The 25,895-nt window shown below is 48.3% G+C and overlaps 1 protein-coding gene across 3 annotated transcripts in view; it reads left to right on the plus strand.

Annotated features, from left to right (window-relative positions):
• The window catches only part of FNBP1L (formin binding protein 1 like), a 1,167,050-nt gene that overhangs the window by 625,425 nt on the left and 515,730 nt on the right, over window positions 1-25,895 (plus strand). For all 3 annotated transcript variants that reach the window (XM_069641836.1, XM_069641837.1, XM_069641838.1), the window contains exon 7: window positions 14,666-14,794. In XM_069641836.1, coding sequence (XP_069497937.1) covers window positions 14,666-14,794 — 129 coding nt within the window. The remainder of the gene's footprint in view (window positions 1-14,665; window positions 14,795-25,895) is intronic.

The following is a 25,895-nucleotide window of genomic DNA, read 5'->3' on the forward strand; positions in this document are numbered from 1 at the left end:
TCTAGTCTGCCTCTACTTCTGAACCAGTGTATAGGACACACTTTGGTGCCCCTAGTAGTCTCTTGAACAATAGTAGAAAGCCACCATGTCTTGCTAGGGAAAGATCCCTAATGAGACCTCTGAGTGAGGCAAACGTCAGGGATGGAAGTTTGTCTGCCATATATTTGCTCATTGATTTTGAAACCTTTACGACGAAGGCTGTTGCAGATAGATTCATGCAACAAAGCTAGGGCAGTAACTTTGGAACATGATGCACAATCTCAGAATTTGATGCACTGAAAACAAATGCACACATCTATCGATGGGCTGGCCGAAGCAATGTATGAGGTTGAATAAACACATACGTGCTAGATGGACTTCTTTTTTTTAGAACCCTTTTGCTTCAGAGCTCATTTTGGTACTCGGAAGAATTTATATAGAAACTTTAGTTTTTTCATTGCAATTTGTTTTTTTGTTAAAAGAATTGAATATTGGAATGGCCCAACCACCGTCTTTCTCGTCCCCCTTTAAATCAGGCTAAATTGCACAATTTGAGTATAATTCTTTTTATTTATTTTTTTAATGTTATTTTAACTTCTGTTTATTTTCTGCCATGCCAGGCTGGCAAGGCATGAAAACGCAAAATAAAGAGAAGGATCTGGACAGTATTCCGTGTCTGTCTTCGACAACAGCCACTGCACCTTCCCTTGTGTAGCGGCTACCCTCTCCTCAGCCCATCAGTCTTCTTGGAGAAACAGAGGCATATCTTGCACTCTCCTTCCTTGTGGGCTGGATGCAGGCAGTTGAGGCATTGCAATTGCTTGTCTTCAACAAACACATTCCGTAGCCCACACTTGGTGCAGGACTTGAAGAGGGATCTTCCCTCCTTCTCCTCCTCCGTCATGGTCGTAGAGCGCGAAGTAGGTCTGATGACCTTCTGGAATCTTCAACGATCTTCACCCTTGAGGGCGCTGAAATTCACCTACAACGGAGACAGATAGGCACGGTAGACTGACGGCGTGGCTAAACGGCAAGGCTTCTGCCCCGTGCTCAGAGTAGTGTCATGCCTCACCCAGGACTGGCCGGTCTGAGGAGTGGTCTTCTAATTCCTTTGAGGGTGCCTCATCTGTGGGGGCCCAAGATGAGGCCAAGAACTGCAAGTCCGGGTTCCACCGGAGTCACAGCGGAAGTGGGTCCCACGGTGGACAGGGCGCGATCGACATCACCCTCCGCCTCCATTGCAAGATGGCAATCAAGCTCCTCCTCAAAGGAATTTGTCCAACCCGACTAAACTGCGGGAGAAGCCCGAGCAACCGAGGAGAAGGCCCAACTGCCCAATCAGCACAGGATAAGACTTTGTCGACGATACAGTTGATGGCGCCTGCTCTCAACGGTTTTTGGGGCTCACCTGGTGAAGGTAGCCCCCGCAGCGCAGAAGGTATCCCTGCTCCGAGGGGCGAAACCTCTGCAGTGACTTTGGCAAAGTCTGCTGGCATGCCGGAAAAGGGGACACCGTCTCAGAGCGCAGCGCCAGCCCCGCCAGGGTGGAAGGAGGCCCTGGATCAGTCCCAGGCTGTGGCTCAAACCATGGAAGACGACGAGGACCTGGAATCCTTGCACACTGTCCATGAGGACCTGGAAGAGGAAGACTATGACGGCTTGGGGCCCAGTGACCCAATCAGGCTAGATCAGCTGAGGGATGGCTCTCTGGGAATCCTGTTGACCCTCCACACCTTGGTGTTGGTGATCCAGAAGAGGAAGCCACAGGGCCCGGTTCCAATGCCTGACCTACCCGAATGAATCCCATCTTGTCTGAATGGATTAGGTCCAAGAGGAAACACTCCAGTCTTGTAACCAGCTATCTAGGGAGCCCCACAAAACGTCAGAGGAAACCTAATCTTCATTGGTCTCAAAGACCAACCTAATGTCTTCAAACATATTGAAAGATGGGCATTTTTTGGTTAATGAGGTCATTGCATTGCCACCCCCCTTGCAGTGTTCAATCTGGTGCAAATCTAATGAGCCTGTCGTCTCATGATGTAACCATGAGTCTGACGTCCCTCTGGCCTTCACTCAGCAGGATATCAGCTATATTAGATGTACTCCCATGAGAGTGGGAGTAGAAGGTAGACTTTCATCATGGGGTTACAAACGCCCCATCTATTTATCAATCCTTAATCTAACGTGTCCTGGAATTTCTTGAAGCGCGCTAGCCCACTCACTCAATACCAAGAAGTATCTGACTACTGCAGGGCCCAGAACTAAATTCAGATCTCCTCCTATTATCTATATTCCCATAGCTAGCCCCATCATTTTATCCAGTGCCTTCTGAAGGAAATGTATCTGTCTTTGGTTGGGGCAATACACCCCACAAAACCTGGGAAGTATTCCTTTCACCTCTCCCTTGCAGGAGCGTATTTTCAGAGACTCCCTCATCCTATGGCGCTTATTCAGAACCAGTCCCACCCGCTTTCTTGGAATCCTTAGCTTTCCAATACAAGGCTCCCATACCAGTAACCCTCTGTCAGTCTCATGCACCCTCTTGTACTGGGTTTCCTGCAAAAACATAACGTCCAATGAAGTTCCTCTTAAATACCCTGTAAGAGCTTTGCTGGCTCTGGATAATTCGACCCTTTCACATTCAATGTAGCTAGTGGCCATCATTATTGGGAGTTGAACAAATCTACAGCTTCGGAAATTCACTACTCGTCTGCCTACCATGCATCCCGATGACACAGTACCACTGAGATGCATCCTTAACCCCCTCCCCAACTCCTGGTAAATGCCAAACTACATTATTCATTCAAGCTGCCCATTCTCCATTCACTCATCCTGTGGATCTCCAACACTAGATCTGTCCTCTTAATTTGTATCAAGGCCTCTTCCTGTCTCCTCCTTAATTGCATTCTAAAGTGCTACAAGGGCTGCGATTTTCCTCCACCCGCTCCAACACCTTTATCTTTTCACAACTCGACTAAATTTCAGAAGAGCCCAATTTCCTTTTAATCACACACTACTTCCTTCCTCTTTGGGGGTCTTACCTCTACTTCCCCAACCTACTCCGCACAATACCAAATGGCTCCAAGCCAAACAAAACCCTTCTCTTGATCACCCCCTCCACCAATTCCCTTCCCCAGCTTTTCAAAAGCAGTCATTTTGTCAGTCTCCGGAATCTCTAAACCTTCTATTTCTCTGCCAGGTGTGGTGTTCAGTTTCTTAAATGTCCTTGTTCCATAGAGCTGTATGCTTTTTCTTCTGTTTCCACACCATTTCCCTGGGCACACTCCTCCGGAGCTTGCCTTTGGTGATGTCCCTCTTCCTCGGGTGCAACCTAAACGTATTGTTTCAATCTCTTCCAGGTCTTGCAAGGTGTAAGATTCCTGTTGTACCTCATATATCAGTGTAAATGGGGAATCCATTACTCTCTCGGCCATATAGTCAGCGGCTGGCATTCCTGCCTTTCTACAAGTCTTAATGCTGAAATGTCTTGGATAAGGTGTATCTTATTAACCTTCAAGTCCAGGAATTCCTTCGCTCTCATTTTGCTGAGAATTCAGACTCTGTCATAGTAATAATGAAAGCACAGAATTATTGATCTGGGTTCCTTCGCTGTCCTGCCTCTTTTGTGCTCTAAATTGATCTCGAAGTCGAAACTGCCATAGTCCTGAAACAATGTACTCTATTTCCTTAACCCCCTTGTCCACCTTGACCAGCAGATCACCTTCCATTTCAGGTATATCAAAGATTCTCAAATTATACTGCCTCTCTGTTCTCCACATCGAATTTCAACTCTTTATTTCATGCCTCCAACTTAGCCAGACAGGTATCGTACATTAATTCCTGAATGTATGCTGTCTGCTTATTATCGTCCACATTTTCTTTCTTGCCCCTCATTTCAGCTATGGATGATTTTGCTTCTGAGTGCAGTTCTTTAATTTCTGCAAGAATGTCCCCAATATCCTGCATTGCCAGACTCACCCTTTTTCTTTACTATAGACTCATTACTCCGGGGGTCTCCATGTTTCAATTTGTTTGGGGCTGCATCTTATTGTATGCTATGGTTGAGGAGAGTGTGTCACCAGCACAGAATTTGTTCCATTATAGATAAGTTATATTTGAGGTTTTTACTGCACAATGAGGGGGAAATGAGCATACCCACTCATTCCAAACTGATGTTTATGGGCTGAGTCCCCTAGCGGGACCAGATCAATCCTCATGCCTCCTCTTCCATCTTGCACTTCTCTGAACCACCTTCAGGGCTTCTGGTGACCACAGAACCTCGGCTAAACTACCCTACCTCCAGTGTGCCTCTGCCTTCCAGGGCGAGGCAGTCCAGGCCACTGCGCTTCTCCAACCTTCACATTGTCATGCTCCAGCTTCCCCGGCTGCCTGTTCAGTCAGCTAAACCATGCAGTGTCAGCCAGACTATATCCTCTGGCTCTAATGTCTTCTCCTCTGAATCAGGCCACCACAATAAAGATGCACACACCTCCACCCCCTGCGGCCTAATGTGTCAATGAGGGGTGCCCGCAACGCGGCTAGGTAACTTGTCTCACAATTCAAAAATGCACGTGGCTCCCCAACATCAGCATTGAGCCGGTGTCCAAAGCACTCCCCTGCGCACCTCCGTTTCACTGCACCTTGCAAGCCAGTGTTGTGCTGTGCAGTCAAACAGACTGTGCGCTCATCACTGTCTGATCTGTGCAGTGCCCGTCACTCTTAATGCTTAGCTCCCTGAGCTATCTTGCTGAGTATATGAAGGACGGTTCTTATTAAACTGGGGAAAATAATACTCTTATCAGGTTTGAAGTGGAGAACGCTTCCCGTAGATGGCCATCTTAACCATGCCCACTGGTAGTCCATCAATTGAAATTTTGAATATCTGCAGATGTCCCCTGCACTTTTCTCATTGTTATTATATCAGGGAAACTAACTGCACCTCTCCAATCTCTCCGTTGTGGGGTGCTAGACATATACCTTGCTGCCCATGCGCGAAGTTTTGCCGGAGCCGAGTGCATGATAACGCATGATGCGTTAACGCTCATCTACGCTTCTCTGGGCATTCAATTCACAACACTTGTGAAGTGGTGATTTCATTCATTGGTGGTGTATAGAACAGTCCTAAAACAAGCTGGGCCTAAATGGCACAGAGTCCTCGCAATATTAAAATTCATACCACTTCAAACAATAAAAGATTGTGATGGTCAAAGAGAGAACAATATCCCTCTTTTGTAAAGTAACCTAGGTATTTTGGCAGAACATTCTTTCAACATATACTTCTAGCTCTATATATTTATCAGGTTACCCAAGCATTAAAACCTTTTGTCACCCCGTCAGTAACGTTTATGCCGTTCTAAAAGTGAAAGGTGGTTTAATGCAGAACGGAGATCTGCCAAAAAGTACCTTTATTTGGAGTTGGTGTTTGAAAGGGAGAGCTAGATTGGCAGTGGCAATAAAGAGGAACAATTTTAAAGATCTGGTGATAAAGGATGAGTACTCGCATAAATAGAATACCGTAAAAATACTTCCTTTGGGGGGTAAAAGGATTTTAGGAAATTACCATGGGTAGGGTGGCCAATACAAATCCAGCTGATAGCATTTTCTTTCCTTCTATAACTTTGAAATCACCTCTTCAGTAGCATCTAACTCTCACTCTAGGTAGCAAAGTATTGTAAACATGCTCCTTTTGTATGCACTGCTTAACCAATGGTTTTTAGTGAAGGGGAGAGCTAAGCATCCTGGTCTTCCCAGAAAGCTGAACAGTCAACAGGCTTGGACTTTATCCCAGTTGACCTTTTAAACCGAACCCTCGATAAGGAATCCATTTTTAGTAAACTTTTGCAATGAGTTTGCTGTTATACAGGGTGTACCTTGCTGTTGTCAAGGTGCCAATATAAACCCGGTCTTACATTATTATTTTTTAAAAAGGGGACCGTCAATGACACAAGTTATTGTTCCCTAGCTCTCTTGGATTCACCTGCCAACATTTGAACAGCTAGTTTACTTATCTTTTATAGATTTTCAAACTCCTTTTGATGCATTTCCTCGCTCACAACTTTAGTCAATGGAAAACCTTTCGATTCCTCCCTGCCTTTGATCAGCAATACAACCTATTCATTCTGATAATTGTGCTGTGTCAAATGGTGCTTGGCAGGCAAATGTACGACACCCATTTTCCATAAGTAAAGGTGTCGGCGGGTGGTCCATGCTCCCCTATAGTCTTCTTTGAACATTAACAATTTAGCAGTTGCGAACACTAAATTAGAGTTGGATGCGACCTGTCTTGGTGGGCTGTAAATGTGCTGTTCTTTTCTTTGTGGATGATAATGCTGCTCTCACTTCCAAGACCCTTGAGCGTCATCAACACCAATTCAATTTAATTCACCCTCCTTAGAGAAAGGTCTGAAAATATAGATTTCCAAGACAAATGTTATGGCTGGCCATTCCAAAGGACTGTGACCACAGCGTTTAAAATCTACCAACGACAGGGAACACATAGTATGAGGATTGTTTAATTACCCAGGGGTGTGAGTTCATAAATCCACCAACTGGTCCAGTCAGATGAAAGTGTGCGTTTGTTGGCATAGAGGGGCGAGTCAGCAGTTAATTTTTCCAGGTGCTAGGGCACTATCGCACGCCAGGTGTATAAAACTCAAGCGGTATCTGCTTCACTTGTGGAATAGAGATTTGGGGCCGCAGTAGAATCATTTTTCTGAAGTGCAGAGAAAATAAAATACTAAGTCTATTGCGGCTCCCTCCCATTGCCTCAGCAAGTCATGGCAAACTTGAGCTGTGTCTGAAATATATCTGTCCTATGCTGTCAAAATGAAACCTCTCCTAATGGTTAAAAGATGGAATAATGATTGATTATTATGATTAAGATTTTCTGGTCTATCGCAAAGCTTTGCAAAACACCCCTTGGCATCCCATAGTTTGGACAGTATCCTGTTTGGTTTTGTGGAGTTCATGTTATGGACCCTTGAATTTACAGGTCCTTTGTACAGATTCCTGTTATGGTTCTTGTACCAAGACTCCTAATGGATGCTTACCAAGATTGGTAACATTGAATACCTGCTCTGTCTATAGCGCATCCTCTCCGTATTTAATAGTTCAAAGTACCCTAGGATTTGAAGAGTACCTCGATGTACTGAAGCCAACTCTTGCAAAAACCTTATTGCTAGATGTTTGTTTGGGTGTCTTGCTTTGGTTTGTTTGGGTGTCTTGCTTTGGTTTGTTTGGGTGTCTTGCTTTGGTTTGTTTGGGTGTCTTGCTTTGGTTTGTTTGGGTGTCTTGCTTTGGTTTGTTTCTACAGTCTTGTGAAATAATGGCTCTTCTGCAAAATGCATGTATTGTGCTTTCTGTGATGAGCCACTCGCTTCTTATTCTTCTGCCCCGCCTATAAAAAGCCACAGGACTTTGCCTTAATTAAGCGCTAAGGCTTCTTAATATTGGAAATACAAGCATATAAAGCATCGCTTGTAAGTCTGTATAAACAGTTTATTTAATTGTTGCACTATCTAGTTATCTTAAACGCTTGGAAAATAATACAACTCCATTTGACTATCACTTAAACTATTTCTCCTAAGCAAGATTAAAGTTTACATTTATTCGTTAAATATTTGACCTTTACTTTGATGTAATATATTAAATTCTGAATTTGTGCAAGATATATATTTTAGAGGCGTATTAAGTGCTATAATTGATTTTTAGACAAATATATGTGGAAATGTTTTAAGAATGTATTTAACTTTTACCCCACTATCTATACCCATGCTCCTCGCCCCCATGTAGAGGGGTTTCTATTTCACTTTTCTGTACCACACTTAGCCACCACACTTAGCCCTCTCCTGTATTGGTGGATTGGCGAGAGTGATGGTGACAGTGCTTTTGAATGAGTGATTCGAAGTGCAGTAAAGTGACCCGATACGGTTTGGGGGTGGGAAATAGGTCATGATTAAGCATTTTTGCTGGCATCTATTAAATGCCTACCTTCAGACCAAATAACTTGGACTCGCCACGCCGCTCCTTCCAGGGTTTCAATTTACTATGGAAGCAGTGTTTGGGGGCTGCTGTTAGGCTCTGCTGCTTTCGGCTGAGTTATAAAGAGGATATTTGTGGTACTTTTGAAGTGGTATATAGGTATTTGTGTTTAACATACACGTGTGTTTTTTTTTTTTTTTGTCCTGTCTCGCTGCTGGTTGGAGAAGGGTGTGTGTCCATCCACCCCGCACCCCCCTCTGGCCTCCTAGAAGACCCTTCCAAGGACATCATTTTGACCTGTCTGGCCCCTGGTAGGAGAAGGGTGCCCCCCCTGCCCCCCACCTCCTAGAAGGCCCTGAGGCTGGGATCACAGCTTTAGGAGTAAGATGGCCGCTGCAGGGGAAAAGGGAAAACGAAGTAGGGCCCTGCTGGCCCATTGTCCCACCCTCGCAGCAACCCCATTGGCTGCTCCAGGCTACTTCATGTATTGGTACTGGGAGCCGGCAGATGTTGCCGGCCGCCTTCCAAGGACATTGTTTTGTCCAGTCTGGCCCAGTCAGGCCGCTGGAAGCCAGGGGCCAGCCCCCCCCCCATCCCTTAAGTTATGTACTGCACCACGAGTACTAATGGAAATGCACGTTTGCCACAAAAATGTCACATGCCTTGCCACATTGCTCTAATGTACTGCCTACCAGCGTCCTACCTGATGCCTTGCTGCACTGTACCATTTCCAGGAAGTCGGCATCCTCAATGCTCTATGGCACCCATGGGGCATCCAATCCATGCCCCTGGTCACACAAACACACACCTTGCATCACGGATAGCAAAAAGACACCCTCGCCCAACAGCTAACCCCCTACCACCTAAGATCAGGAATATGCACCTTGGCTTTAGTCCTCGCCCCAGGCGCCTCACAATCTCCAAGCCTCTTCGGCCCAACAGTGCACCATAAAGGTGCACCATAAATATGCGTACCCGCGCCGACTGCAATGGCGACAAAAGAAAAACACAGCATGCTCATCCCGGCAACAAAAGATTAGACTCGCATGCACTCCGCAAACCGCCGCAAGCCCCTACCCCATCCATTGTCTCGGGCCGCCCTACTGCCATTGAAGGAGGCATGGGCACAGCAGCACCTGATTCTGCCGCCCCAATCACATCCTAAATTATCAAAACGCTATCTGCTACTTCTAACACCAACACTGAAATGACTGTCAAGTCGTGCACACTGTAGCCCACTACCCTTATGACTGCCAGTGCCACATGTACCTTGGAACCAGATGCACTCAGAATTAGCAATGCTGCAGAAATCTTGGAACAGGCCACTTCTGCAATATCTGACATTTGTATTCTGAAGCCTGTTGCCTCCACAATTCTTGATGCCATACGTATTGCAAAGCCTGTTGCCTGCAGAACTCTTGAAACCACATGCATCTCAAAGCCTGGTGACCCTACTAATAGTTACCAAATGCATGGTGAAGTCTGTTGCTCCCACTATCCTAGAGACCACATGTATTTCAAAGCCTGCTGACCCTACTAATATTGGTGCCACATGTATTTCAAAGCCTGTTGACCCCACGAACAGTGATGCTTCATGCATGTTGAAGCATGTTGCCCCCACTATTTTTGATGCCACACGTATTGCAAGGCCTGTTGCCCTTACAATTGTTGATTCATGTTTTGCAAAGCCTGTTGAACCCACTCATACTGATGCCTCATGTATACTGAAGCCTGTTGCCCCTACTATTTTGGATGCCACATGTATTGTAAGGCCTGTTGACCTCCCCAATATTGATGCCACATGTATTGCAAGGCCTGTTGCCCTTACAATTGTGATTCATGTTTTGCAAAGCCTGTTGAACCCACTCATACTGATGCCTCATGTATACTGAAGCCTGTTGCCCCTACTATTTTGGATGCCACATGTATTGTAAGGCCTGTTGACCTCCCCAATATTGATGCCACATGTATTGCAAGGCCTGTTGCCCTTACAATTGTTGATTCATGTTTTGCAAAGCCTGTTGAACCCACTCATACTGATGCCTCATGTATACTGAAGCCTGTTGCCCCTACTATTTTGGATGCCACATGTATTGTAAGGCCTGTTGACCTCCCCAATATTGATGCCACATTCATATCAAAGCCTGTTGCCTCCATAATCACTGTTGACACAGGTACCATCGATCTGGCTGCTTTTGTAACTGTCAAGGCATCACACCTTGGAGTCCGCTCAAATACCCAAATACCCCCACCAACTTCTGCCCCATCAAGATAGTCCCCTTCCTACTTAAAATACTGGATAGAGCAGCATACCTACAAATCCAAAATTACCTTGAAACTAACAACCTCCTTTGCCTGCGCCATCTGGTTTCCGTCCGGGTCATGGAACGGAATCAGCACTCCAAATGGACAAGATCTTAAACAACGGAAATCTGGCCTTCCTCCTCCTTCTGCTGGACCTCATCGGCTTTTGATTTAGTGGACCATAAATTCCTTGGCCAACACCTCTCCTCAGTGGCCCCCTTTTTTGCTAAAGTTACAGCCTGTATTAAGTCCTTCCTTTCCAATCAAACAATGAGGGTCTTCTCCAATTCAGCAGCTGCCCCGCTAGCCTTAGTCACTTGCAGTGTTCCCCAAAGCTCCTGTATCTCCCCGACACTATACAACATCTTTACGAAGCTCCTCTTCGACCTCGACGACCTGGGTATTTCCTACACTAACTATGTGGATGACAACCAGATCCTCCTTCCCATCTCAGGCAACTATGGCGACTCCAACAGTTTGAGCAAAATATATCATATCATCCAGGCCTGGGTGGCTCAACATGCACTATGTCTAAATGATGAAAAAAACGATCTGCTCCTAGTGGGAACGCAAGCACGTCTAAACAAACTGAAGAATGACTACAAATCATTCATCATCGACAAACTATCACATCTCCAAAGAAGTAACAACTCTGGGGTCTACTTGGACTCCGCACTCTCTCTAATGAGACATGTAAATGCCATCGCCTCGGCGGCCACATACACATCGAGACTTATAAACACATATACACCATTCCTGACCTCTGATAGCTGCATCACGATTGCCAGAGCACTCATACTCTCCTGGATTGACTGCTGAAATGCCCTATTCACAGGCTGGACTTCACGCAACACCAAAAAACTTCAGATCATACAAAATAAGGCACTAAGAGCCGCTTTGAACATTCCAAAAAAGAGCATATTTCCACTGCCAGACGGAAAGCCCACTGGCTATGGGTTTGCGAACGGATTGTGTTCAAAACCTTGCCTCTATCGCACACATGTTTATCTAACACTACCCCTAAATATTTATCCAGAAAATGTGCTAAATCACAATCCAAGAGACCTACCTGGGCCGCCTTCTTGTACCTCCTCACCATCCGTATTCATGCTTCACAAGGCAGGAGGCTGCAGCTGCCCTGTTGTGGTGGCAAAACATTGGAACACACTTACTCTATCCCTTGGATCAGAATCATCCTTCTGGTCCTTCCACAAAAGCCTAAAAACATGGCTTTTCATGCAAGACCTAAAATCCACTGATGCTACCATGACTACTCTGTATGTATAACCTTCATGTGTGTAAGTAATAGTACCATACTTCATGTCGTACTGTAACAAGTGACCTCAAGTATGCATGTAACAATACTTCTATCAAGCTTTACTGTAACCAGCGCCAAGATGCCCTTTGGTTCGGCGCGCTCTACAAATATCAAAATAAATAAATAAAGCAGCACTGCTTTACAATCTCCCTATCCTAGTACTAACAATAGGAGACATTCTATGTCTTCGGTTTGTTTTTTTCCATACATACTGTGCAAATTGCTTTTCATTTTACCCCCCTCCTGCTCTTTATGCAATGGCTCCCACCCCCAAATGCCTTCTTATTCAACCCCCCATCTTTACCTACTTTCTGTTTTTGCTGGTTTTTTTTTTCACACTGCACAATAGTTTTTTTTTTTTAAACTTTGTTTTATTGGTATTTTCATGATATAACAAAAAGGCGCAAGATATTTTCACGAATTGTGCAAATAACTGGCCTAAAGACCCCCCCCCCATCACCCTCCCCAAACGCACCCACCCCCCCAAAAAACGTAGTCCCCATAGAAACATCTTGCTGGGGAGCCGCTAAGAAAGCTCCGAAGGTCTGGAGCTCGAGAAAGAGCGAGAGCGTTGAATACATGGATGGCTGATTAACTACCATCGTCCCCTGGGCCGTGGGCCCTGTCCACTCCTTGTTCCCCCCCCCCCTGAAGATCAATGCACATTCCAACCCCATGTCTGCTGTACCCCGTACCAGTTTGGTTGGAAAGAGCCCAAGTCATTGTTCATCATTGCCGTCCATTTATCCATCAGGAACATGTTTTTTACCTTTTTTAGCCAGTCCTCCTTCGAAGGGGTCTCCGGGCTCTTCCATTTCTGGGCCAGTGCAACCCTTCCCGCCTTCAACATTGTTTCCCACATTCTAGGGTATCGGGGTATGTCCGTGTCCTCCGGGGGGAGGCCCAGCAGCATTGTCAGGGGGTTCTGGGGGAGAAGCTCTTCAGAAACTTCGGCGATCCAGCCCCTCACCTTCTCCCAGTATGCCTGAGCTTTCGGGCAGTGCCACCACATGTGCTCTCGCGTACTGACCTGGTCACATCCCCTTGGGCATGCGGGGCACACTCCCGTGAATATTTTAGACCGCTTCACAGGGTCTCTATGCCACCCCTGTAGGATCTTGAAGTTGTGTTCCATGTCCGCTGTGAATAAGTTCCCATGGAAGGCTATTTTAAATATCTTCGACCAGGCGTCCTCCGAGATCTCATCCCCCGCTAAGTCATTCCAGAAAGTGCGGAACCCCCTTCTCTCCCCCAGGTTAACCATGTTCAGTAGCCTATACATCCCTGATACCGCACCCTTCCTGGAGGTTGCCGAGTCCAGGAGTTTCTCGAAGGGGGTCAGCTGTCTTTTCAGGTTCTGGCCCCAGGCCTGGTCACATAGGATTCCCTTCAGGCGGATGTATTCAAATATGGAGAGGGACCCCTGACCGAGGGCGTCTCTCAGTTCCTCATATGTTCGGAATTCCCCCTCCCTAAACATTTGCCCGCCCATTCCATTCCCATGTCGGACCACGACTGGGCGTTGCGGAACCCCCTGCTTCCCAGTTTGAGGGGGTGACCCCAAAGCGATGACATTGGTGACGGCCGATGTTAGGTGTGCCGTCTGGGGGCTTTCCCTCCAGATTGTCCAGAGGACTCCCAAGGTTGGGTGAGATTTAATTCTGTTCGGGATGAACTTGCTAGGGGCCCACAGGAGGTCCCGAATCTTTAGTGGGTGAGCGTCCATGTCCTCCAAATAGGACCAGTAAGTGTCCATCCCCTCTTTCATGTGTTCTAGGAGGACGCGCAGCTGGGCGGCCCGGAAATAAAGTTGAAAGTCTGGCAACCCGAACCCTCCCTCCTCCCTCGGTAAGGTCAAGATCTTATTTGCGGTCCTCGGGGTCTTGCCCTGCCATATGAACTCCCGCACCGCATTCTGGAGGACCCTGAAGGTCCGGTCGGGGACAACAGTTGGGAGAGCGGTGAAAAGATATAATAGTCGCTGGAGAATGTTCATCTTCACTGCCGTCATGCGGCCGTAACAGGACAGGATCATTGACCTCCACCTCCTTAAATCGAATGGAGGCCTTCCCCACTGTTATTCCTTCCAGGCTGGCAAGAGGGTCCAAGCCCGGGTCCCGGGTTCTCATGGGGAGCAGGACTGATTTGGACGCATTGATCTTGAGACCTTAGAAGCGCCCAAAAGCAGTCATCAGGGACAGGAGCGGGGGGGAGCGAGGATCTCGGGTCTACCAAATAAGCCAGGATATCGTCTGCGAACAGGGAGAGATTAAATTCCACCTCCCCCCCTCCTAATCCCCTTAATCTCTGATTGAGCTCTGACTGCTATGGCCAGGGGTTCCATGGAGAGGACATAGATTAAAGGGGAGAGTGGGCATCCCTGCCTTGTCCCCCGCGAAAGGGGGAAGGGCTCCGACAACCCGCCATTCAATTGGACTCTGGCCTTAGGGGCCTTGTATAAAGCCGCCACCCAATCCCTGATGTGTGGCCCAAAGCCCATTTTCTGGAGGGTAAGTTCCATGAATCTCCACTCCACCCTGTCGAACGCCTTTTCCGAATCTAGGGACAGGACGCTTGCATCCAAATCCGACCCCTGGCCATAGTGCAACAAGTCTATAGCTTTCCGGATGTTGTCTGAGCCCTGTCTCCCCCTAATGAACTCCACCTGGTCTCTGTGGACCGCACAATAGTTTTAAGGACGCATTTCAGGCGAAACCATTTGTTAATTTTTCTTTCTTTTTACTCTATCCTTTTTATTAATATATATCATCGTGGACTTTTTCTCCAGTTCAGTTTATTGCCTCCCCCTCTTCCAGCCATTCTTTTTCTTTTATAATCTCAATATATCCATTTGGGGTATTGAAGAGCCTACTCACAATACTTGAATGATTGAAAAATGCCTTTAAAAAATTAATGGACAATTGCTTTTTCTTCGATAACTACAAACAAATGGTATAACACATTTTCATGCTTCTTCACTAATTTTTTAAGCACAGAGAAATAAATGCCTTGGTTTTATTTATTTATAATTTAATTGCCACAGTGGTGGTTTTTTATGTCTTGTCTGCTGGTTTTCTATTCCAGGCAAAGCAGCAGTTAAACATGCGAACGCACTTGGCGGATGAGAGCAAAAATGATTATGCGGCACAGTTACAGAACTTTAACGGTGAACAACACAAGCATTTCTATATCGTCATTCCTCAGATTTATAAGGTAAAACTTAATCCTTTCCGCAGGAAAATCAATTTGCTTAGTAAAATAGTCTATTTTTGGACATTAACAGTTTCTTGTTGGAATTTTACCGCTCATGCTATAACTCAACACATTCCCCAAAACCGAATTTGTCTGTTGGATTATTTATAGTACTATATCGCTTTTAAAAGGGTAGGATATTCACATGTCATGCTAATACGACTGTATGGCAAATGGTTTGTAGATGTTTTTTTAAAAAGAAATCGGTTTGTTTTTCAAGCAAACACATAAAACAAAAGATTGCCAAAACGTGGTTGCATAATATCAATATTGTCACATTGCGTACATAAAGGTCACGGGTGAGCAGGGAGAGGGCAGTGCCAGGCAGTAGTTCCATCCTATGTAGTTGGAAGGCAGTAACACTCAAGGGCAGTACATTGTTCATCCTTCACTTGTCTCCCACCCATCCCCCCCACACTTTGTGGAATTTCCGCGCACAACCTCTGGCATTATAGATTCGCCTTTCCAAGGATGCACATCTGTCGACCTCTGCGGCTGAGGCTTGGTCTTTCTGCAGAGCCCCACATTGCACCCATGAGCCTCTTCCCCTGCCCCAGCGTCAGAGGAATGTTTTCTCTTGTCTGGTGAACGCCACTCCCTAACCCCCTCCCCCCCTTCAGATTCCCAGTAGCACCAATTTCGTGCCTTGTGGAACTTGAGACCCCAGGACACCAGATATCCTACAAATGCACTTCCTCCAGAAGTCCTGAATTGAGTCACAACATGTGGAAAAAGGTACCTTCTGTCCTCCCACACCTCAGGCACACACCACTGTAGACCACCCTCCAGCCCCCATCATGCCATTGCTGCCTGGCAGTAATACGCCTGGTGTAATATTTTATATTGGATTAGGAGAAGCCTACCGGCTATTCCTTTATCCTGCAGGAACATGAGTGCTTTCACCCACTCCTCAGACTCCAGTGGACCCACATCCCTCTCCCATCTCTCGGTACAGCTCCTGGGCTCTGAAAGCAGTTAGTACCTGATACAGCATGGAGGTGACTTTAGTTATAATTCGTTCGGGGAAAAGATTAGCCTCCAAAGGTGAGCACTTCGGATACCCTTCTAAAAGAGAAACTGAAAGCCAATGGCATGTGTTAATTGAAAATGTCTATACTATTCCTTGTACGCTCAAGTGTCCTGCAGTGTACCAAATGGAATGAGATGCCCTTCCCGCATTAGGTCTGCAAGGACCCGAATCCCCTGTTCTTCCCAGCTCACAAAATGGCCCATTTTTAGGATTTCAGGGATGTACCTATTGTTCCTGAGGGGTTGGTCCAATGTTGGTCTAACGTTGGTCTCCCCCGCCCCCCCCCACCCCTAGCCTCACCAACCAATGTGATAGTGAGCATCTGCCGAAATTTGCTGAATGTGCTGTGCCATCACAGGCAATTCTGCGGTCACCTTCTTATCCCTGTACAGTACTTGCAGGGCTGATTTTAGTCCCATTCTTCTTCTTTCTCCCCCTATAAGGGGAAGCCTAGGATCACCATGATGCCAGTAATTCACCATCCTCAGTTGCGCCACCCAGTAAAACCTATGGGTGCAGGACAAACCAATACCCCCCCAAACCAAGCGTTGAAGGGTTTTGAGAGCGATGCGTGGCTGTCGCATCCCCCCCACCCCCCAATCCCTACCCAGAGCAACCGCCGGAGAACGCCACTGATGGATGTAAAAACCACCTTAGGGACAAGGAGAGTAGCGTTTTGGAGAACATAAAGAAATCTCGGGTGCGTCAGCATCTTAGAGGGCTGCCTTGCCTAGCAGTGTTAGTGGAAGGGACTGCCAGTTATCCGTGTCGTCCGAGAATCTGTCACCGGTTGCAGGTTGGAACAAAGGAAATCCCTGGGGTTCGGGCTAACATGGATGCCCAGATATTCGAAGCCCGAGATAGAGTATGGGAAGATTTTTGTTTATTCACCTTAAGTCTGCAAACCCCCTGATAGTCTGTTAGTGTGTTTGTTACAGCGGGGCAGGAGGTGACGGGGTTACTAATGTAGATGAGAAGATCAGCGTAGAGTGAAACCAGCCCCTCACCCCCCCATGTGAATCCCATCCATTCCGTGCTGCTCGGAGTTTTATGGCCAGCGACTCTATGGCCATCGTAAACGCAGGGTAGAGAGAACAGCCCATCCTCGGTCCCCCACCCTAAGGTAAAGACCCTGGAAGAAACCCAATTCACACGCACAATCGCCCCTCTGGAGAATCGTATAATAGCCTGACCCATGACACTAAGCCCTCCCTGAATCCCATTCCGCCCATAATGTTCCATAAGGCTGCCCACTCTCTCAATTAATTTGTGATATCGGGCTGTATGAGGTACAGAGTTCCGTAAGTTTCCCGGCTTCGGGAGCACCATGATGCATGCCTTCCTAAGGTACAGGGGGAGATATCCATTCTGTTTGCATTGTATAAACATGCAATGCATGGGCTCATCATCAAATCTCCCAGCCACTTCCAAGTTTCCACTGGGAAACCATTAGGTCCTGGGTCTTTCCGGATTGAAGCTGGGCAAGTGCTGTCGCCACCTCCTCCTCTGTGATCTCAGTCGAGTCTCGGTGTCTGCTGTTCCGTGAGACGGGGGAATCACTGTCGATTCAAGGATATGTGGCCCATCTGCCAGGGGCCCTACTGACTGGGGGCAGTACAACTGCTCATAAAAGTTTGTGAATGTCCCAGTCCTCCGTTAACATCCTCCCCTGTGTCTTGAATGGCCCGTACCCCTGTCTTGCTTCTCCAGCCAGGCCAAGATTTTCCCTCCCTTGTCCCCAGATTTGTGAATTTGGCTGTGCACCGTCCAATGGGGCGTTCTCGCATTATGCAGGTCCGCATTATTCAGGGCTGTGACCAGGACCCCGATTCGAGGAACTCCTTCTCCCTCCTCATCGCAAGCGCCTCAGCCTACTCTATTTCCCAGGCATACTGCCGGCGGTGAGCCACCACGAGGGAGAGCCTCTCCCAAAGCACCACCTTATAGCCGTCCCATAGCGTTACCGGGTTATCAACTGACCCCTCATTTAAGGTGAAGTATTCCGTCGTTTTATGGGCTATCCCCTCTAGTACCTCAGGGATGCCTAATTAGCATGTATTAAGGCACCATACTGCTATAGGCTTTGTCTGCCTACTATTAATCTCTATGAGAAAAGGGGAATGGTTAGAGATGCCCCAGTCCAGAAATGTTGCGGTCAGCTACCTGTGTGCCATGCCCTGTGGGACAAAGAAATTATCTCTGATAGGGACTTGTCTGCATTAGAAAAGAACAAGAACCCAGATTCTGCCCCGTGCAATGCCTTCCATACGTCTACCAGCCCCAGCCCCAACGCAAATGTAAAGGAGTGTAGCTTCGTCGGAAGGGTCAGGTTTCTGTTGTCCATATGTGTTCTACCTATGCCCACGTCCATGACCTCATTAAAGTCCCCCCCAGCACCCACATGGCAGCTTGATCTATGACTGTTGCTTGGAGGTCGTTCAGCAGCTCAAGCGTGAGAGGGGGGGTGCATATACCTCCACAATACCCCATCTGATCCACCACAGGTCCCCTGTTACTACAACAAATCACCCTCTGGGGTCAGCCTGAACCTCCCGCAATTGAAATGGTACCCTTTTATGAATGAGAGCTAATGTCACCCTCGAGGACCCGGCATGTAGGCCAGTGCATAATTGGACCTTTTGAAAAACTTGCATTCTTTGCTGACCAACAGCGTTTCGGTCAGGAGGGCTATGTCCGGTGAGTATCTATTAAGGAACTGAAGTACCAGTTTCCGTTTAATGCTGGAGTCTAACCCATTGACATTCCACGTCAACAGAGAAATCCCATCATGTGCCATCAGTCCCCCAGAATTGTCTCGAGTGGCACTACCTGATCCCTCCTCCTTGCCTTCCCGGCTCCCAAAGTGTCCTGTGATTCATCTCCCATCTCACACTCTCAGGGCGACCCAAGCATGACAATAAACCTAACACAACCACCACCGAATACATTCAACTCCCAGACCACCCTACTCCCCCCTCCCTTCACCCCAACTCCCTCCTCCCCCCGCCCCTTCACCCCTCTCAACCCATTCAATCAGAAGCACCTGTCGCCCCAGTCCCGTGTCAACTGGGTACAAGCAAACATAGTCAACCTTGTGTGGGTTGTGCATCCAGCTAGTCACCACTGCATGCCTCCTGCCCGCCGCCCATATTGAGATGCAGCCCCAAATTAGGCCCCACAAGATTGGACCCGAGTCATTCCGCTTTTAAACTGAGCCCCTGCCTCCAATGTCTCTCTCCTGCTGTTCTGGGGCCCGGAGTCCAAAGGATCCGGGTTTCTATCCAGTTCCACGCCTCTGAGGGGGCTATTGAACATGTGAACTGACCCTTATGGTAGATCTTAAATTGCCCCGGGAAGAGGAGGGTGCACTCTATTCCATTGGATGCCAGCTTCCGTTTGGCCGAGCCAAAGGATTGACAGGCCTTAGTGTAGTCTGGGAAGAATCCTACCCTGCTGCCATAGTACGTTATCGGCCCAGATGCTCTTGTCATTGTAGCACTGCGTCCTGGTCCCTCTAGTTCAGAAGTCGTGTTATGATGGTGCGCGGTGGGACCCCAAGATCATGGCGACCCATAGGGATCGAATGCGCCCTCTTGATGGAGGAGAACTTTGACCGCTTCTTGTGGGCTAATAGTTCCACCAACCATTTTTCCAGCTAGAGCTGGGGTCTTCCTCCTTTTCGGGGATCCCCAGTATCCGCAGATTGTTGCATCTGGAGCATTCTTTGTTGTCTTACGCCCTTCATTCCAGCTGGATGAGTTTCTAGGATACTGTGGTCATTTGTTTTTGAAGGCGCCTGAGTCAGAGATGCGTTGCTTTGCCTCCCTGACCCTCGTGGAAAGCTGCCGCAGGTCCTGTTGCAGAAGACACACCTCCTTAAGCAAGCCTGTCTATTTTAACTTCCAGCGAGGTTCTTCACTCAACCCTGGCTGCCATGACGTCTTTGAGGGATAGCTGTGCTTCCTGATTGTCCGTTCCTGTAGCCCCATCCAGCTGGGTGAGGGATGAGCCCATGATTGGGTCACTCGCCTTGTATGTGTTGACACCCTTTGTTGGGTTTGTCTTTAGCCATGTCGTTTCTCTGAGCCAGGTCCCCCAGCACAGCACCACTGCTGCCAGCACCCTGTGGTCCCTACACACCAATATTGCTTCCGGTGTGTATGGAAAAATCCACCTCTCGTCACCACAGGCCCTCCTCTGGTAATATTGCAGCTAACCTTGGGGCCCCCTCTATAGTTTTATTGGCGGACGCGTAGGACAACAGACCAGATCCTCTGTCTCGCCCTGGGTTGTAAGTCCTTTCTGCTGCCCACTCCTTGCCGTCACTGTGACCCCGGGTGCCCAGCATTGTAGGCGCATGACCTTAGCTGGTCCCACTGCACACCCATGCAAAGGGTGCCACAAGCGATCAGTCTCCAACTTGCCCCAGGGCTAGCCTGCGCTCGTGCATATCCCCCGTTACCCCTTTTACCAGGGTGTCACTTAACTTTACAGGAGGAGCTGTGCCCGGATTTCCACGTTCCGACAAAGGGCCCGTCACACTCCTGTCTCTGCTACTCCTCTGCTCCGTCTTATATCAAGCCTCCCACCTCCATGCAGGCTCCAGTCTCTCTTGCTGCAGGCAACGCACAACCCCCCCCCCTCACAGCTGCCTCGCAGAATGCCCCAGGCCCCGGGCCACATGAAATGCGGGCCGATGGAGGGCCTGGGAGGTTAGACGCGGGGTGGGGGTGAAACGGCGCGAAAGCTGTAGGGAGGGGCGGCAGTATGGCGCCACGAGTAACAAAAGCACAGGAAGGGAGGAAACAGCACCTGGGTGAGGTGCAAAATATAACAGCGGGGGGGGCAGGGAAAGCCCGGCCCCCATGGAAGGAACAAAGGGGTTGAGAGGTATAAATAACAGAGAAATGTGAGGAGTCACAAACCCAGGTAAGGAGCCAACCTCTCTCGGGTGAGCTCCTAGGACCTGGACAAGGGAAAAGAAAAGCATTTTTGCTCTTGCGGGCTTGCGATGCTTGATTCTCCCTCTCCGTTCAAACTCTCCCGAGCAGCTGGGTGTTCGCCTGCTCTGGCCGGAGCAACGTGAGGAGGTCCAGAGAAGCGTCAAGGGAGAGCGAGCAGCAGGCGGAGAAGAAGACAGGATCAGCTGGCGTGCCCGGGAAGCGGAGGGCAGCGTGCTGCATCGAAAAGAACCAACATAGAGCACCATTCGACGGGTCCAGAAAAGCCGGTGAGCAGGGCAGGATGATCCATTAACGAAGCCCCGGGTACGCGGTGAGTCCGCAGCAAGCGGAGACAAGAAGGCGGGGCCACCCGCTTCGCTCGCAGCGAGCGCAAAAACGGATACATTTACCCGGACCATCGCCGGGGAGACGGGCGAAGCACAACGTGCAGAAGAATTCGGGGCCACCCGCTTTGCTCGCAGATGCATTGATTACACCGGCCGGTTGCATTGGGTAACGAGGAAGCGCCACAAATACGCCCCCTTAAAGGGACAGGCGTAGGAACAGCCGGCGGCAGAAAGTGCCGTGGAATAAATAAAAACACGTGTGACAGATGGTGCTGGAAAGAAAACAAAAGCAAAAGAAGCAAAGAGGAAGAAAGCAGGAGAAGGGAAGAGGGGAAAGGTAGCCCGACAGAAAGAGGGCAGTGAAACAAGAAAGATGGCAGGAAATTCAGTGAGTGGGCAAAGAAGGCAGAAAAGGAGTTGGAGCACAATGGGTGCTGCATGTGATGAGAAAAGAGGAGAGGGCTAAGGCACTGTCGCCTTTGCTGTTTATGGAGCCCAGCAGCAGCGAAGGGGAGGAGGAGGTGCCTCGGGGACAGAAAAAGAGGAGAGAAGAACCGAGGGGAATCACAGCCCCAACCAGAAGCACCCAAGAAGAAAAAGGAGAAACAGGTAATGTAAACAAAAAGGTGGGGCGGGGGGAATTGTTGAAATGTTAAAAACTGATGTCACGGGTAAGTCGCCCATAACCAATGACAGAAGGGGCAAGGGAAATAGGGGGCGCAGGGAGGAACATGAGGATGTTTCATCAGAGGAAGTGAGCAGCGATGGTGAGGAAAAGGATCATTTAAGGCCATGGGTAAAGTGGAAGGGGGTTGTGAGCAAGGGGAAGCGAAAGGAGGCTGGGGGAGGACAGGGAGTGAACCTATGGAGACTCCGGTCCCAGCACCACAGGGAACACCGGTGGTACCATGTACCAACGGTAGTACCAAACCGGAGGGGGCACCAGTAGGAACCCCTCCACATCAGATACCATTGCATGGGGCTCCAGCAGTACCAGTGGCAGGGAATCCTCCCCAAGAGGGGGTACCACCAGTGGTAGCAACGGCAGTGACAACGGGAGGGGGCCCAATCATGACAAAATATGGCAGACCAACAATGGGCAAAGATGCACAGGGCAGGTCAATGAAGACAATGGCTTGGTATATTAGTGACAAAATAAGGGAAAAAATACGGAGGAAAGAAATTGATCGATATTTATACATTACTAGATTGCCGGGAAAGAGGGATGAATGTTGCAAAAAATGTTGGCAATTGGTTGGCAGCCTTTAATGTAACGTCCACAATCATACTGCAGAAATTCCCGGAGGATGGGGTGGCATTGGTCGCCTATCAACAAAGAGTGCTAAAAGTGCACAGAGCATTCGGGGGGGATGCATGGCAGGAATATGATCACAAGTTTAGGAAAGAGATGGACTGTTTCCCAGACATGGGCCGGGACGAAGAGAACTATAACCTCTACATATTTAATGTACTGAAAGAAAAATGGGAGACCAAGGAAAGGAACTCGGGAGGGCAGCAGAGGAGGCAGCATTGTCAGAACGATTATAGAACAGAGTATGGATACAATAATAGAAGGTAGGTACGGTTATGACAGAACAAAGGATCAGAATTTTCAGAGCAGAATTTAGGGGTCACAGAGGGGATAGCAGAGCAGCTTGCCCCCAACAACACAAGGTGGAGGTAAGGGGAGCACGGGGACAGCACGGGCAGAAACAGGGCAATGCAGAAATTTTGAGAAGGGGGTGCCGGGCAGCTGGGGATGGAAATACAAGTTCAGCCACAAGTGTGAGAGAGGTAAGGGCGACCACAGCAACTCCAAATGCACAAGGTCGGCAGCAGCAGGCAACATGAGCAATGAAAAAAAGGAACTAGGGGCGGGAACGAGAAGTGAGCCACTCCGGTAACAAGTGAAAGGATGAAAGGGTGGTTCCAAGACGACCCGGATCAAGAAGCAGCAAACATGATCAGACAGGGGTTTTATAGAGGGCTGGGCATTACACAAAATGAAGCAACAGTGACCTACTCTGATTTTCAGGAGGCAGTAGAGCTAGTGAGGAAGGCAGGAAAGGGGGCATGGATGGCGAAGGCAGACATCAAATCAGCATTCAGGCTGTTGCCAGCTAACAGCGAATCACAGAGGTGGCTAGGAATGGAATGGGAGGGCGAGTACTTAATAGACACGTGTCTTCCCATGGGGTGCGCCATTTCTTGCGCATACTTTGAGAGGGTAAGCTCTTCTCGGTAATGGGCTCAAAAGAGATGGGGGAAGCCGGAATAGTACACTACCGGGATAACTTGTTGTTCATAGGGACAAAGGGATCAAAACGATGCAAAGCATCCCTGGACAAATTGGTAGAAATAACTAGCGACTGGGGTTTTCCACGGGCAGGGGAGAAGACAACGGGCCCCCACGCAGGTTATTCAATTCCTAGGGATAGAGATTGACTCAAGCGAAGGGGTATGCAGGATACCGGAGGACAAGGTCACAGAGCTGCTGAAAACAATAACAGAGCTAAAAGGAGGAAACAAGGTAACAGTAAGAGAATTACAAGCACTCACAGGGAAGTTAAACTTTGCAGGAAAGGTCATACACAAGGGAGGGTGTTCCAAAGAAGCATTGACCTTAGGGCAAGGGGGGACACGAGGGGGCACCGCAGGGTCAGGATAGGGGGAGGTATTAAAAAGGACTTGGATATTTGGGCAGATTCCTAAGTAATTTGGATGGGTCAATCAGCTGGCGCACACCAATAAACAATGAAGAAAGAAGAGTATTATTCATAGATGCAGCAGGGTTTTTTTTGGGTTTGGCGCAATATTGGGGAAGGGGTGGTGTGCTGAGAAATGGCCAGAAGCATGGCATGAGGCAGGATGGGCAAAAATCTCTCCTCTCCCCATGCATGATGTGAATGGGGAGAGGAGCTCAGGAACAAGGAAGTAACAGCCTGGTCAGATAATATGGCAGTGGTGCACGTGTTAAATAAAGGAAGCGCGGCTTGCCCAATAGTTTTAACAATTGATGCGGGCCATCACAAGGGAATGTCTACAAAGGAATGCAAACATAAGGGCGAGACACATGGCTGGGGAGGAAAATGTGGTGGCTGATGCCTTGTCTAGTTTTCTGTGGAGAAAGTTCAGGGAGCTGAGACCGGACGCCGACAAGGAGAAGACGCCCACGCCAAAGAAGGCATGGGTCCCACTAAAGGAGAGGGAAAGGGATGCACGCTTGGCTAAAAGGTCGACTCAAAAGAAAACAAAGCACCGCAGAAAATGGAACGGGTCATCGACAAATTAACCAGGAATGCCCTAACATACAAGACGGGTAAGCAATATGAAAATATGTGAAAGAGGTATTGGTGGAAACAGGAGCAAGAAAGGTGTGGGAAATCTCAACCAAAAAAAGTGTGTGAATTCTTGGAAAAGGCATTTGCCAAAGGGAGAAGGAAAAGCTGGGCGGCGGCACATCTAGCCGCAGGGGCATACACCACAAAAGAAGAGAAGACTCCCACGCCAAAAGAAGGCATGGCTCCCACTAAAGGAGATGTAAAGGGATGCACGGTTGGGCAAAAGGTCGACTCAAAAGAAAGCGAACGGGTCATCGACAAATTGACCAAGAATGCCCTAACATACAAGACGGGTAAGCAATATGATGAAAAGCATGTGAAAGAGGTATTGGTGGAAACGGGAGCAAGAAATGGGTGGGAAATCTCAAAAAAAAAAGGGTGAATTCTTGGAAAAGGCATTTCCAAAGGGAGAAGGAAAAGCTGGGCGGCGGCACATCTAGCCGCAGTGGCGGGCATGGCGGATCCAACAAACAGCCCTAGAATAAAATACGCAATGAAAAGGTTGGGCAAAATTGGAGGGGAAGAAACCAGACAGCAGAAGGCCAGTAAACATTGGGAAACTTGTACTATTGCTAAAAGTATTAGAAAAGATGTGCAGTAGCGCGTACAAAACATTTTTGTTCAGGGCTACATTGGCACTAGCATATTAGGGGGCTTTTAGGGTAAGAGAACTGGTGGCCAGTAACACAGTGGCAGGGAATGGTATGGCACTAAGCGATATTAGCGTGGGAAGTAAAGGCATGTCGATAATGTTAATGGAAATCTAAGACGGACCAGGCAGGAAAGGGGAGAGCAATAGACCCCAACTGCATCAAAGGAAAGACTACTGTCCCAGATGCACAACCCAAGAATTAATAGTCATCAGATCGAAAATAGAAGGGCAGCTCCTAAAACGCAAAGACGGCAGCGCACTCAACAGGTACCAGTTTTAGGAAGTATTAAGGCAGGCAGTGGCCAAAGCAGGTTGGAACCCAGCCGAGTTTTGGAACACACTCATTCAGGATAGGGGCAGCCACCTCAGCATGGGCGGGGGGGCCTGGGAGCAACAGGTTTGAAAAAGACCAGGGGAGAGGAGGAGACACGCTATCGAAATAGCCAGAAAGAAGCTAAACAAAGCAGTAGAAAAAATACTGCAAGAGCGCAGGTCTCCACTTTTTAAGGCATGGCCTATACCAGAACGATGCAGAAATGTTCCATCAGGATGGGGTGCACCTGTCAGCCAAGGGGATGGGGTTTTTTACGGAGAACATTTTCAGGGCACTCCAGGAACGGGGCTGTAGGTAGGAGGCTTTTGGGGGGGACCTGAGAGGGTGGTACTGACACCCACTCAGGTGTGGCGGCATGTGCCCAGGGACGAAGGCCCAAGGGGGACAAGGACTCGGGACGAGCCTTGGGCCAATC

This window comes from Ambystoma mexicanum, chromosome 1q (assembly GCF_040938575.1).
Source record: "Ambystoma mexicanum isolate Mex_15411 chromosome 1q, UKY_AmexF1_1, whole genome shotgun sequence".
NCBI lineage: Eukaryota > Metazoa > Chordata > Amphibia > Caudata > Ambystomatidae > Ambystoma > Ambystoma mexicanum.